The sequence below is a fragment of the Vanessa atalanta genome, chromosome 20, assembly GCF_905147765.1.
Source record: "Vanessa atalanta chromosome 20, ilVanAtal1.2, whole genome shotgun sequence".
In the NCBI taxonomy this organism is placed as follows: domain Eukaryota; kingdom Metazoa; phylum Arthropoda; class Insecta; order Lepidoptera; family Nymphalidae; genus Vanessa; species Vanessa atalanta.
In genome coordinates this window covers 9427055-9441157 of record NC_061890.1, presented here as the reverse complement: position 1 = coordinate 9441157, position 14103 = coordinate 9427055, and the positions used below count along the sequence as shown (strand labels likewise).

General features: G+C 33.3%; 2 protein-coding genes across 2 annotated transcripts; one reads left to right on the top strand and one right to left on the bottom strand.

Annotated features, from left to right (window-relative positions):
- Positions 1-1275: 1275 nt before the first annotated feature.
- On the bottom strand, positions 1276-5606 carry LOC125071708 (egalitarian protein homolog). The gene has a single exon (XM_047682057.1). The coding sequence runs from the start codon at positions 5502-5504 to the stop codon at positions 2940-2942; it is 2565 nt and encodes an 854-aa protein (XP_047538013.1). The 5' UTR covers positions 5505-5606; the 3' UTR covers positions 1276-2939.
- Positions 5607-6142: 536 nt separating this feature from the next.
- LOC125071699 (vacuolar protein sorting-associated protein 29) lies at positions 6143-9748 on the top strand. The gene is made up of 4 exons (XM_047682040.1): positions 6143-6369; positions 6572-6763; positions 7140-7375; positions 8319-9748. Exons 1-4 carry the CDS (start codon positions 6367-6369, stop codon positions 8434-8436), a joined length of 549 nt encoding a protein of 182 aa, XP_047537996.1. The 5' UTR covers positions 6143-6366; the 3' UTR covers positions 8437-9748.
- The last annotated feature ends 4355 nt before the right edge of the window (positions 9749-14103 follow it).

Genomic DNA, 14103 nt, shown 5'->3' with positions numbered 1-14103 from the left:
TATGGGATACTTTATTTAGTAAGTATTATTAATCGTACAATTTTAACTAGTTTGGCCATGCCCTGTACTATTGCGTGTTTGTCAAATACTTTTAGCTTTGCCAAGTACTAAATTTAAATCACATGTTAAAAAAACATTGATTACTCCATAAAGAATCATATAATATAAGAATAAAGTATGTAATTAGTATTCGTTGATTTCCATGCCGCATACAGTATAAATATTTATTTAATTGGAGTTTAGTTTCTTCAGGTAGAATTTACATATCCCGAAACAGTATTGCTTTAAATTTTGTAAAATGAAAATTCAACAGTGCTCCCAAGAGCCTATTTGAATAAAATATTTTGAGATTTATTCACGATTGTTATTATTTTTCTATTTTAAAATAGAAACTGTATTTAGAAAAAAGTGGGTTGTTTTTTAACAACACTAAGCTGCCGAAAAATACGTTTTCTTACTGTGTTTTTAAGTTAGAAAAGTAAAATAAACGATAAACAATAACTAAATATTTTTTATTTACTACATTGTGTTTTGAAACATTGCAATATGTGTAGATGTTCACTTTTTAGCCTAAATTACTGACACCGACAGCACTACCCGCTTTTGTTTTAAAAGACTACCTTTAATTGCACAGCCACATATGACTAATTTATTACCCGCTAAATATCGATAGCGCATATATAATAGTTTATGGAAGAGACATCACAAATTATTCAATATTCCATGTTCCTACAAAGATAAGAAAATTTATTCGAACACCAACTTAGTCCTTATGATATCAAAATATTTGACCATGAGAATTGGTATATTTATTTCATATTTTTGTAGACTAACTCATCGCGTTAAGTTTACGAGTATCACTATTACGGTATTAAACGTAAGCCCTTATAATATTATAATCGGATTGAAGCCTGTCTGACTGTGCTATTAGAGAAAGCCATACTCTGTTACGTAATCAATAAACGGCGATGAACCTTATTTATATTCACAAACTAACACATACTGAATTAATTATGATCAATGTATTAGTTTAATGTATATTGTTATAGTAAGGTGCGCAAACAAATACCTTATTCTGATAACAGTGAATTTCAGTCAGAGAAGTGTTAAAATAGTTTCAAACATGTTTGTGAACTTTTTTTCAGAATGGCATTGTAATAAAAAAATATTTAAGGGCCTTTTAATTTTTTTATACAAATTAAACATACTATTAATAATATAACAGTAAGGTATACCATAAATATTATATTTTACTCTTATCAATAAAAAACAATATATTTTAAAACTTTTATTTATAATAAACATAAACAATGTGCAAATTAATAAACAGCTAATTTGCTACATTTTAGTAACCGACAAACTTGGTTTTCACAATTGAAAAGTATAACTTCTCGGTTTCAGTTAGTTAAATAATAATTACAAACGTTCTGCTTACGTTGACTAAAAATGCTCCTTACAAGTTTAAAAATTATTAGTGGCACTGAAAAAAAAATAGTCTTGCAAAATACAAAATGTATGCAAAAACTTTCAAAATTGTGCAATATTATAGGCACAAAACAATAAAAAAAAATATAAATTTGCTAAAATGGACGCCAGAGTTTTTTTGATTATTGTTTAGGCTTTAATAATTTAAAAAGTATATTTTTGTATTTACATACAAAATATTTGAAAATAAAATTTGGATATAGGAAATACTGATGAGTAATACATAAAATGCTAACCATGCTAATAAATATAGGCAACTAGTAAATCAAGCGTATTATAACGTATCACTTAAGTTTTAACGTATTAATTATGTATATAACACAGAAATAAACTATTCGAAAGAATTCAACATGCTTAGAAACACCTACTATTCAATGTAGCTAACTTACACTGATTTTATATTTGTAGATGTCACTTGTAGATGTGACACTTTTTAATATTTTTGTAAAAATCCTAAATGACATCGATCTAACGAGAATTTTTATAAATAAATATTATCTAAAGAATGTGTACATATTTTCCTAAATACGTATAAAAGCTACACGTCCACGTTATTAGTATTTTTTAAAGGCATCCGTCGGATATGACTCGAAGGCACAAAATTATTTAAAAAAAAACCACAATAGTCCTTTCGCTATTGTACAAAACATTAAACAGTAGTTAATTTATTTAACTCGTTATACCTACAATAAGTTATTTTCCAAGCACCGCCTCATAATATTAAATCTCTTTCAACACTAACCTATGTAATAATGATTAAATACTAGAGTAAATCTAAACAATATTCCGTTAAATATTTGAACAATAAAACTTTTATTGTATAACTATTATTGCCATTTTCGATATAGTTTTAGTAGCAAGAGCTACAATACAGTGTGATATATATAAAAGATACAATTCACTCTATCTTTTTGAAATGTACTCGATCATTCTGATTTAAAAACAGAGATTACCGAATGCTAAACAACATATCATTGTTATCTTATTTACAATGCAAAATAGATCGAGAAAAAATCAAGGCCATAAATCTATCACATTAAGTTCGGATTGCTTCGGCAATAGCCAAATAAATAACTATAAAATAAGTGAACAGCAGATACTGACAATTCCAGGTGAAGGAATTAAGTAGCCGTATATATTATGCGAATAACCGTTGCATTAGTTCTAGTGTACACGCTCGTCTCCGCTCAAATGAGCATACGGCGTAGGCGTTTATGATACATTCGCTAATGCATGTCCTCACTATATAATTAATTCAATCTTGAACAAATACACCGCTATCGGACACTTGGTAAACTAGACCATAAACCCACTTTTAAGATTCTACGCTTCTAAACACTTTTAAAACTTAAAAACTAAGTAAAAAATTTAATTGATCACATATGGGAGTAGTTACGAAATTAAACTGTGGCACTCAGATAAATGGAAGTATCATTTTCGTTGTCTGAGCGTCATCAAGACATATTGTTGATACCTACCCTCTTGCTAAGAGGAGATGCATCGAGAGTCCTCTCGTTAAGTTTGTCCTCCTCTCTGAAATGAATCCTCGTAATGACGATGTCCCCTGTGCTCAATGTTTGCGAGCCCACCTCAGCTTTCTTTGTTTCGTTGAGATCATTGCATTTGATTTCATCTGCAGAATTATGGCATTTGCAACAACAGTTTTTTCTATCTGTATCTCCAATATTCAATATTTGACTTAAGTTTGACCAATCTTTGTTTTTAAGTAGAGGCAGCGTCTGTTCCATTGTTTGTGAAAATTTATCCTCTAGCTCTCCACTCAAAGGTGCCACGGCCGAGAGGATTGCTTCCAAGCGATTAATTTTTTCAACTTTGTCCATATTCGTGTCTGATAAAATTTCATCCATCATTTGCATAGATTCCGTGAGACTGGGAGGCTGCGTTGAATGTGGTGAAGATATGGAATCTGAAGGGTTCGATTCTAAGCTAGCCATCTCATTTTCTTTTTCATCTTCATCAGAATCACTGTCCTTGTCTTGGCCCATTGCTTCAAGTTTTTCTAGTTTTTTCGAGATTTTATGACAGCCTTTAAGTTTTTCCTTTTCTTCTTCAGTCAGTTCTAAATATCTTAGTAATCTTATTTCCCGATTACTTAACACAATATTTTTCGTAGTTTCAGCTAATTTTTGTTTTAGCTCACCAACTTCTGTATTGATTTTTCTTTGACGTTTTCTCAATTTAACTTCCGTTGGTTGAATGTGCATAAAGACTTGTTCATTTGATAGTTCTTCGAAAAGCTGTTGATTGTCAGGCTTAATATTACTTGACATGTAAGCATAAATTGCTGGGTTCACTAAAGAAAGTACATCAGATGCAGCATAAATAATCATATCTTTAGTTAAAGGCCTCCGGGCCCAATAACGTTGGTCTCTTCGGTATACATTTTTTAATTGTTCCTTCATTGGATTCATTGGAGCATTATACAATTCACAAAGTGCATTGAGACTTAAATTCTTAACTTTGTACACAGGAACATTTTGCTGTTGCAATTGCAATACTGCATGAGCTGCCTGTGTATCGAAAACATTTTTTAAAGTGATCTCAAACTGATTGTGTAAATTGACAGAATCGTTACGACAATCATGAATAATTTTAACAACAAATTCACTTTCTAATAAATCCTTTATTTTGCCTTCGACCACCATACCAGGGCAGGCCATAATATCGAGGATATAAACCTCTCCATTCATAGTTGCAATCTGACATAAAGTCAGAACACCTTTTAAGCCCAAATTAATACCTTCACAATCAAAGGACACTATACTTTTTGTGGTACGCTTAACATTCATAATACTGTCAACTAATGTTGCACATTCTCGTACATTAGCAATGACTGTTGCACTTTGTAAGACCTTCTGCCTCCAAGCTTCGCCCATCATATTATTCCTAATACTCATTAAACCATTTGTTTCCTCAGAAGCACGAGCATTTAAATGGTTGTTTACTCTATCCCTTACCATATTTTCTGCTAAATTCTTTATGACAATCGAGTTGATCCTCTGCTTAAGTGTTTGATTTGCAATGTTTGCTTGAGGACCACGGGGAGATTCAATTGGGCTGAGTATCCTATTTGCAGGACTTTTTGTGCCATCTGATGGTGTTGGACTAACTGATATTGGTGGTACAGGAGAAACTGGTTTCTCTTCGACCACTGGCTTTGGTGGATCAGTCTTAACTTTAGGTTTTGCATTTAGATACATTACAGGTATTTTTGGCTTGCTAATTAATGTGACAAGGTTAGATTGTACGTGAAAGCTATCTGAAAATATTTTCAAGAAAGCACTCAAGTCTGCTGGTGTTTTAAACATTTGATACCAATATTCTTGAGGGAAGCGTGACACAATAAGGTGAAAGAGTTGGTCCACCATAACTGGACCTTTGGCCTCTATACACTGTGCAACATAATCTAATAATTGTTGAGCAGTATCTGTATTTATATTAGCCACGGGCAAATTGTGAAACTGCTCTGAATTGCCATGTGCATTATCTCGCCTATGATTATCACTGACTAGAACAACATTATCATCGGTGATCTGAAAGGTGTCCGGGTGCTTCATGAGGAACTCCTTGAACTCCTTTATCCGCTGTCCAGAGATGTGACGCACTTGCGGGGAGGCTTGGCTGCGGTGCCCCAGGAGACTTTTTATCGGCACTTCGGTCCCCTCACCGTACTGGATCATCTTACTGGCGAAATACTCTTTCGCCTCTTCAATGTAATCATTGTTGGAGGACGCGCCAGCGCCGCTAGGGTGCCTTTGAAACGTGTTGATATCAACATAGTCCCCGTCTATGTTGAACAACGCCGGGTATTGAGCCAGGAACTTCTTCAGGCCCGACTGTGACCCGCCAGCAATCTGACGCATCTCCTTGGTGAAACCCTTGGCACCAAACTGACAGGAAAGATCGTGCAACGTTCTCGGCTCGCCTTTATCGAGCAGGCGCTCCACGAAAAACAACAGAGTGAGGTTTCTAGCGAGCTCATATTCCATTGATTCCATTTCCTAGCAGTTGGTGCCAATGTGGTGTCTTACACTAAAATTTTTATACGTATATGTGTCACCCACAACACCATGAAATTCTTCAATTCAGATGCAAGCAGAGACAATAGACAAATGTGACGTGCTATGAGGTGTTGCAAGTTAAATTATCTTAGTTTACATATCTACGGACCACTATACTAGGTAGGTTTTCAAAGTAAAAGTGGTAAAATGAGTAGTAAAGTGGTATTGACCACCTAAGCCAAGTTATTAAAATATTTTCAGGTTTTTTTATATTGAATTTGCATAGTAATAAAGATAAATATATTATCTACATAAAATGTCGAAAACTAAAGACAAGCTTACGACAAGCTAAGGTCGACATAGTTACATTTATTTATTTCACTACCTGCATAACTTTTTAATATAATAACTTATTTGTATTTTGCCTAGAAACATCATAGTTGTCTTCTAAAAATAATATTATTAATGGTATATAAAATTAAGAATTAAGCTTAAATATTTATTTTTGCGGAATAATGTCCGTCTTTTAAAATTTTTATATTTATAACAAGTAATATGCAATTCGCATTAATTATATATTGAGTTACAGATTTAGAGGTAAAATACTTGAGTGTATGCAACTCTAGATATTGACTGTCACTTGTCAGTATTGTTGAAAATAATTATTGCTACTAATTTATTCCCTATATCGGTGTAACTTTAGTCCATTAAATATACATTTGTTGGTTTTAAGTGGGAGTAAACCTCTAATTAATGCATAGAAATATACACAAATCTCCTAAAAATATTCGTATTACTTACTATAAAAGTTTTCTATATTCGTGTTTACTAACGAAAAGTACCAGAAATCATTGATATAATGGTAATTAAATGTTATTAATTTTATTTTAAAAATAAATGTACTCGTTTCATCTTTGATAATAGATAATATAAGAAATAACTATTTTATATATGAAAAATGGCGTAAACAAGCTTGCCTCCAATAAATTAAATAGGAAATAATTTATGTGTACATTTTATAAATGTGTAAGATTTACCTTATTAGAACTCTTTTACATTTCCAGCTGGTCTTGGTTCTTGGTGATCTCCATATTCCACACCGTTGTAGCAGCTTACCACCTAAGTTCAAAAAGCTACTGCTTCCGGGAAGGATTCAACACATACTTTGTACGGGTAACCTCTGTACAAAAGAGTCCTATGACTACTTGAAGACATTAGCTAGCGATGTCCATGTTGTTAGGGGAGATTTTGATGAGGTTTGTGTGGCATATGCATTTCTGATACTTGATGTATATCATACTATCATAATGTTTTTTTATTTCAAATGATGATGAGCCACCTGGTGGTAAATGGTCCCCATCACCATAGACATTGACACTGCAAGAAATATTTACCATCCCATACATTGTTAATGTACTATCAACCCTGTAGTTTTATTGTCTTACACTCCTTTCAAGCTAAAATACAAACATACATATTATTGTTGTTTGGTGTTAGAATAAGTGCTGAGTGGGTGGTACCTACCCAGATAAACAACCTACCCACATAGCTTTACCGGCTAGTAATTAGGACAGATACATAACAATTAATAGAAACATAGTTCTTAATTTACATTATATATATTATTTACAGAACTCCACATATCCGGAGCAAAAAGTGATAACTGTTGGACAGTTCCGCATTGGACTGATCCATGGTCACCAGGTTGTTCCATGGGGTGATGAAGAGTCTCTGGCTTTAGTGCAAAGACAATTGGATGTGGATATACTTATATCTGGTCACACTCATCGGTTTGAAGCATATGAACATGAGAATAAATTTTACATTAACCCTGGTTCCGCAACTGGTGCTTATAGCCCTTTGTATAGGTAATGCAGATTTTTTTAACTATTCTAACTTAAAATAAATAATGACTCCTTATACAGACAGATATTTATATTGCATATGAATACCATACAGGGATAAAACAAATTTACTACTGTCTGGTAATAAATATAAGCAGATATAGAGAAATAAAAAAAAATACAAGTAACAATAAGATACATAAAACCCACGGACAACAGTCTGTGAAGATAAAAATTTATATATTAAAAAAAAAAAACAACCTAAAAGAAATAAAACTTCATTATCTCAGATTGTATCATATAGTTGCTGGTTATAGTGGCGACCTACCATCTCCAGTTATTTCAGCAAGTGTGTTCACTTATGGCTTCCATATACTTCTTAATCCTTACATATTTAAAAAAATATAAAAGTGTTATTAGAACTGTGTTTATGTACAGATATTTTTATGATTCAAATTGAACAAATCTCTTAGTAGTCGATGAAATAGTTGTGATGGCATCATGAATTGAGTGCCATGTCTAATAAAATCTTTGGTTCAGTTCAGTTCTAAAACATTAAATAATGTAATTGATAGCTTTAAAAAATCTTTTAAAAGTCTTATTTAGGTTTTGATCAGGGGAATGCGGATGCTTTTGCCCCCCTCCAAGACTGGAGGCCCGGGCGAGCTGCTCCTTCCGCCCCCTGTTAGTCCGCCACTGCCCCATACATATAAAAGTTTTCGTAATGGTAGTAATTAAAGTGTCGATCTTATGCCAAAACTGCACAAAGAGTTATATCACATAATTTTTTTTTATAAATAATAAAATCTATTAGGCATTGATTGTATCATGTAAAAAAATAAAATTACAATTAAGTTATTGTTATTTACATTAATACATTCAGTTATTGTTTATTTTCTGAACTAATTCAATATTAACCAAATGATGTATTTAACATTCAAACAATAATAAATGTATTGTTTCGCAGGAATGCAACACCATCATTCGTGTTAATGGATATCCAGAGTTCCACAGTCGTCACATATGTATACAAATTGCTTGGTGATGAAGTTAAAGTTGAACGAATTGAATATAAGAAAGCGTAGTTTAAAAAAAAAACGTTTTATATTTTAGTAAGTCGGTAAGTATTTTATCAAATGTGTTTACTTTGTATTATATAAAGAATTATAATGTATGGCTCATTTTATTTCAAGTTGAGAAAAATCAAAATTTTATAAAAACCTTTTTATTCAATGTATACTTGGTAGGGCTTTGTATCAGCATGTCTTTGTGGTACATACACCACCCACTCATCAATTATTTTACCAAACAGCAATATTTAGTATGATTGTGTGTTCAGTCATCAGTAACATAACCAAACTTGGTAACTTAGTTACCAAGGTTGGTGGTGCATTGGTGATGAAAGGAAAGGTTAATATTTCGTCTGTGGTAGTGCTGACCATTTACAATCAGGTGGCTGATTTGCACTAAGGGAAAAGTTTAGTGTGTCTACTATAGAGAATCAATCAAAAATAACTATTATATATTTTAATATGTTTTTTTAAATGTAATTATTATTTTACAGTTTTAATGACATATTGTAAATTTCGTGCGTTGACCTTCTCATCCAAAAATAGCCAACTGTGCAGGATATATTTTACTGGACCACACTCTCTGAAATCCAATGGGAGGGCAATCATATTCAGAATCAGAGCATTGCCACTTTATTCTCTCCGGGTTGATAAATTGATATAACAAATTCTTTGTTGACATGAACATTCAATTACTATTCTGGATTATCAATAGCAATTTTTTTTTTAGACATAATATCATATCATACATTTGGTGTATATATAATACGTATTCTTAAATTTATAAATGCAGTTATTTGTCGTTATATCGTTACACCCGATGCTCAAAAGGTCTAGGTCACATTAGGTCACCAAACTACTAGAAGGCATAACCGACCCAATGCAGGTATATTGACATTATACAAGTAATCGAGGTACCAAGTGTTGTTTTATTTGATGAGTTCCCTAAAAATCGCAACTCTGCATTTTTATATTTTTGTGTAAATCATTATTGTGTATATGATGTTCGAATAATTCCAACTGTTTAAGTTTTTTTTTTATATTTGTTCATGATGTGTTATAATTTCAACAAGATTTTAATTTAAAGTATCATATATGTAATGTCATAGTATGTGTAATTACTTCTTCCATTATATAGTTTGATATATAGGAATTATGTGTTAAAAGTTTACATAAACTATTTGTACAACAAGAACAAATTATATATTTAATATATATATGATGACAAAATATTTCAAAATTTTTTATAATAGTCAACCAACAATTCTAAAAACATTAGGTACCGTCAGAAAAACAAATGATGTATGTCTCAACTAAATAACTTTTATGTTATTAAATGTGTAAACAAAGATGTAATATAATAAATAATATACTTATAACTGTTTTATGTTTTATTAGTATCATAGTTACTATTGATATCGAGTTTCATTTACTAGTTACTTTAGCTCTTTGGCGAACAATTTTTGCTATAGAGTAATACAGATGGCTACTCACACATAGCCATCTGGCGTACTGTCAACAATACAATTACTACAATCAAAGACAATGAGATAAATATATAGAAAATTTATTACTTTTGAATGATTTAACATAGTCCAAACAAAGTTGAATTAGAGATTTTTATTTTATAAATGTAATAATACCGTTTGTTTAAAAAAGATATTGGAATAACCTTCACGGTTCGGAATTCGGTGGAATAAGCTTCTTAACTTTCAGAGAGGATGCCATTAGCCCAGCTGTGGGATATTTTCGGGGTGTTTATTTTTACTTTAAATAATATACCGTGATACCTTACGATCTTAATAATAAATATAAATTTTAGGTTATTTCGTAAAATGCAAACGGTTTTTCGATATTTTGAATTTTCTGGATATAATACTGTAATATTTCTATTTTGAATACTATATAATTTGTATTAAATATAAATTTAAATTTATTATTAAATATAAATTGTATCTGTTAAAAACTTAACGGACTCATTAAAAGCTAACGGATATGAAAAAGAGGGAGTGTTCTCAATTTGGATATTTAAATATTTGTTGTTTATGTTTTGTCGGGTATAACTCCTACATAATCATATAGACAGATTTGCAATTTTTTTTCTTCCAAAGAGTTTATTCCGAAATAGTCTCTTAAACTTCGTAAAGGTCTGATGATCAGCTTCGGAGACCTACAGTGCAATTGTTTAATAATTGTCGGCAAATTAATCGCACTTGCTTCTATAGAACTTACATAAAAATTACATACAAACGTCGATGTCCAAAGAAGCGCTCCGAGTAACTCAACTACATACTAATTAAGTAATAGAAAAAACTCTAATATATATAATAATAACCCCGTTCGGCCTCTTCGAATTCAATGACCTTCGGACTACGCAACGCGTGTCAAACATTTCAACGATTCACACAGTCGAAAACTGTTTCTGTTTCGTTAATGACATTTATTATATTCAGAAAGCGAAAGAAAGCACATTCAATTATTACAATTAAGTATTAAAACGAATTGAAAAAGTCCGAGTTACATTAAAAGCCGAATAATGTAAATTGGGAAAAAACATGATGATAATATTTTCGGTATATGATCGCGAATTATTAGCAAACTATGAACCTGCAAAACACTTCCGACGACTCATCGAGGAGTGCGACGTAAATTACGCATTACATTAACAAGCTAAGAGTACCGTAACACCACGAAAAGAAGGACAATTACACATCATAAGTACATTTCGTTCAAGAATTAATTACACACAGAGCGAAAAAAACAAAGACGCCGATGCTCTTTCACCTATAGACGACATCTAGTGTAGTGTCCAACCTTCACCGCCGCCAAGATGCCCCGAAGATATTAAAAAAATCACGTGCGAGTTGTCTAACGATACACCGCAACCGTACTTATCGCTATGTTGGATTTAAAAAATTCAACATAGCGATATGCATTCGATTTATACACGAATTATACCACCTGAGTGTACGGACTAGAAGAAAACAAAGAACTACTACTTAGTAGTACTGGCCCAACATGAAGCAAGTCATCGGAATATGGACTGAAGCACGTGTTAATTGTCAACGAGCAATAATAAACTTTATGTCAATTTCTATTGTTGAAGCGCTTCGAACATGTACATATCGATTTAATTCGACCGTTACCACTATCAAACGATTATCGATCCTGAGTCACTATGACAGATCGTACGAAGTGGCCCGAGCCCCGAAGCAGTGACGGTACAAGACATTACCGCCGACAATCTGGCTAAAGCTTTTCATGAAAACTGGATCACTAGTTTGGGCTGCCCTCTATACTTTATTCCAACCATAACAGGAAATAAGTCAATTATTTTTATTACAAACAACATTTGACAGCAAATGGTCGCGATATAATTGGTCGAGAGCTTGATTAATCTATAATATTCACTATGGATTTGCGAAAAAATGGCGTTTTGAACGTCGACGAAACTTATCGGAATTTTGGAAGTAAAATTAAATTGGAAAAAAGTAGTTAAGTGTTGTATTATAAAAAAAAAGATATTCTAATCATATACTCTTAATACAATCTTGTTATATCCATTAGCACAATATCGTTGTGTTATTAGCAAATCGCATGAAATACGTAAATCTTAGTTTTGTTTATCTTTTTTCCTGTTTCCATTAGAATAGGCTATACGTATATCTACGATCTGCCAATTCAAATCCGATCTTTTGAAATCGTTAATTAAGAATTTGGAATAACAAGAATTCGAACCACTGCATATCATCCACAATATAATGGTTAAGTCGAGAGATGGCATCGAACTCTAAGAGGCGCTGATAGCGCGTGATGTCCTGAGCCATTGGGTTTACGAACGGTGTTACGTGATGATAATTTAAATTCTGCAATAATGAACGGAACAACATTACGAATACCGACTTTTTGTGCCTACACAGTCAAGAATAAATGAAACAGCCGCTTAACGGAAACCACGGCTACGCTACAGCCAGCGCCGCGCCAATATGTTCCTCAACGTAAATCATTCGTGTACAAGGATCTAACAATGTATCCGCATGTGTTTGTACGCAATGATATGGTTCGAACCCCGCTTACGTCGCCGTACGATGGCCCATGTGAAAACGTAACGACAAATATTACAAAACTGCCCTTATGTAAAACGGACGTCAGATTAGTCACCGGACGTTGGGACGTCACCGGACGTTGGGGCGCATACTGGACGCTATGAATTTCGAGCCCTCTCGGGTTCCGAGTGACGTTCATCCTGAGGGTGTCTACTATAAGATTACACCTCGGTTCAGGACGTAGTCGATAGGTTGAGGAGCGCTACTGCTCTTAGCACTGTTATTCTTAGTAATATTATCGTCTTTTCGTTTAGGACTTGCTTAGAAGGCCTGAGACTGTCCGGAAAATTTCCCCAGAAGGAGATGCAGGATCGTGCTTATGCTATTAACTGATTAGTATGTTTTTTGGCTCTGAGAGATACTTGGCGATCGAATCGATCTCGAAGTCCTTGTGTGGGTCGACGTTAGGAACGTACCACGACGGTTTGTGGCGTTACCAGGTGGTTTGGTTTCGTATCATCTGTAATCGATTTGTTTGGGAAGCATTACTGTGGGGAAAGACAGGGCTCGCGTAGGTCATTATCGCACCTCTGGGCTGCGAGTAAAGTGTACTGCTACACATTTGTCGGTGTTTACCGCGATTCTCCATTTCTCCATACTAACACATTCTAAAATAAATAAGTGTCGGTCCGACAAGCGATCAAGTGTTATTTTATTACCAAGAACAACCACAAGACACAAGTAAGCTAGGAACTATTACCTCTACACTTCTATTTTATTGCTATATGCTACTGTAGTCGGTTTTTTTGTCGAAAACCTTCCTCCAAGAACCTAAGTATTATAATAATAAAAGATAATTACTGATTACACAGGTGGTAAACATAATTGTTAAGAATAATATTTTGTGCCAATGTTTGCGAGATGTTGGACATGCGTAAGTGAGGACTGAGTCACGCAATCATCGTTTAATCGAATATCAAACATTAATCTTTGTTTAGCTTCCAGTTTCGACGTATCGATATTAAAACTTTTGTAGCTCTTTGTTGTCGCGTCTTTATATGTAATATTCAGCTACGGCATTATTATGATGACTGGATTCAGTACATGACGTTTTATAATACATTAGTTTGTGCGAAAAGTCAGATGCACTCTCATTATCCGATGCGACGGCAAATCTGACACGACCGGAAAGACTTAGGCTCCAGGAATCAACGCTTTACATGTTCTCGAGGTAGCAGAGATTCTCTATAATGTTAAGATTTCTAATTCAATTGACACAATAAAAAAACAACTCAACAGTAAAAAGGTGCAAGAGCGTCTTAAGAACAACAATCACCCGCAAGTAGTATCCTGGCGACCTCCACTCCTCTCAAAACAATTTTTAAGTAACCTTCTGGGGCGCCTTACATTGGCGGTGCCTAGGTGTTTGTACCCCCTGGATTAAGACGGTCTGTGCCAAAGGACATATGATTGATTAATGAAATACAGGGCATATAAAATAGGTATAAACCTATATTTTTACATCAGTTGATAACAGTAAGATCTTTGGCACGGAAATGATTTTGTTGAAAAAAAAAAAAATCTCTGACATAATGCGAAGTCATGTCGCGTTGCTTGTAAAGAATGTAATTATTTT

Coding starts and splice junctions, on each gene's coding strand:
- LOC125071708 (XM_047682057.1), bottom strand. CDS start 5,504: ATGGAATCAATGGAATATGAGCTCGCTAGAAACCTCACTCTGTTGTTT.
- LOC125071699 (XM_047682040.1), top strand. Junction 6,764..7,139: donor TTAGGGGAGATTTTGATGAG/GTTTGTGTGGCA, acceptor TATTATTTACAG/AACTCCACATATCCGGAGCA. Junction 7,376..8,318: donor GCTTATAGCCCTTTGTATAG/GTAATGCAGATT, acceptor ATTGTTTCGCAG/GAATGCAACACCATCATTCG.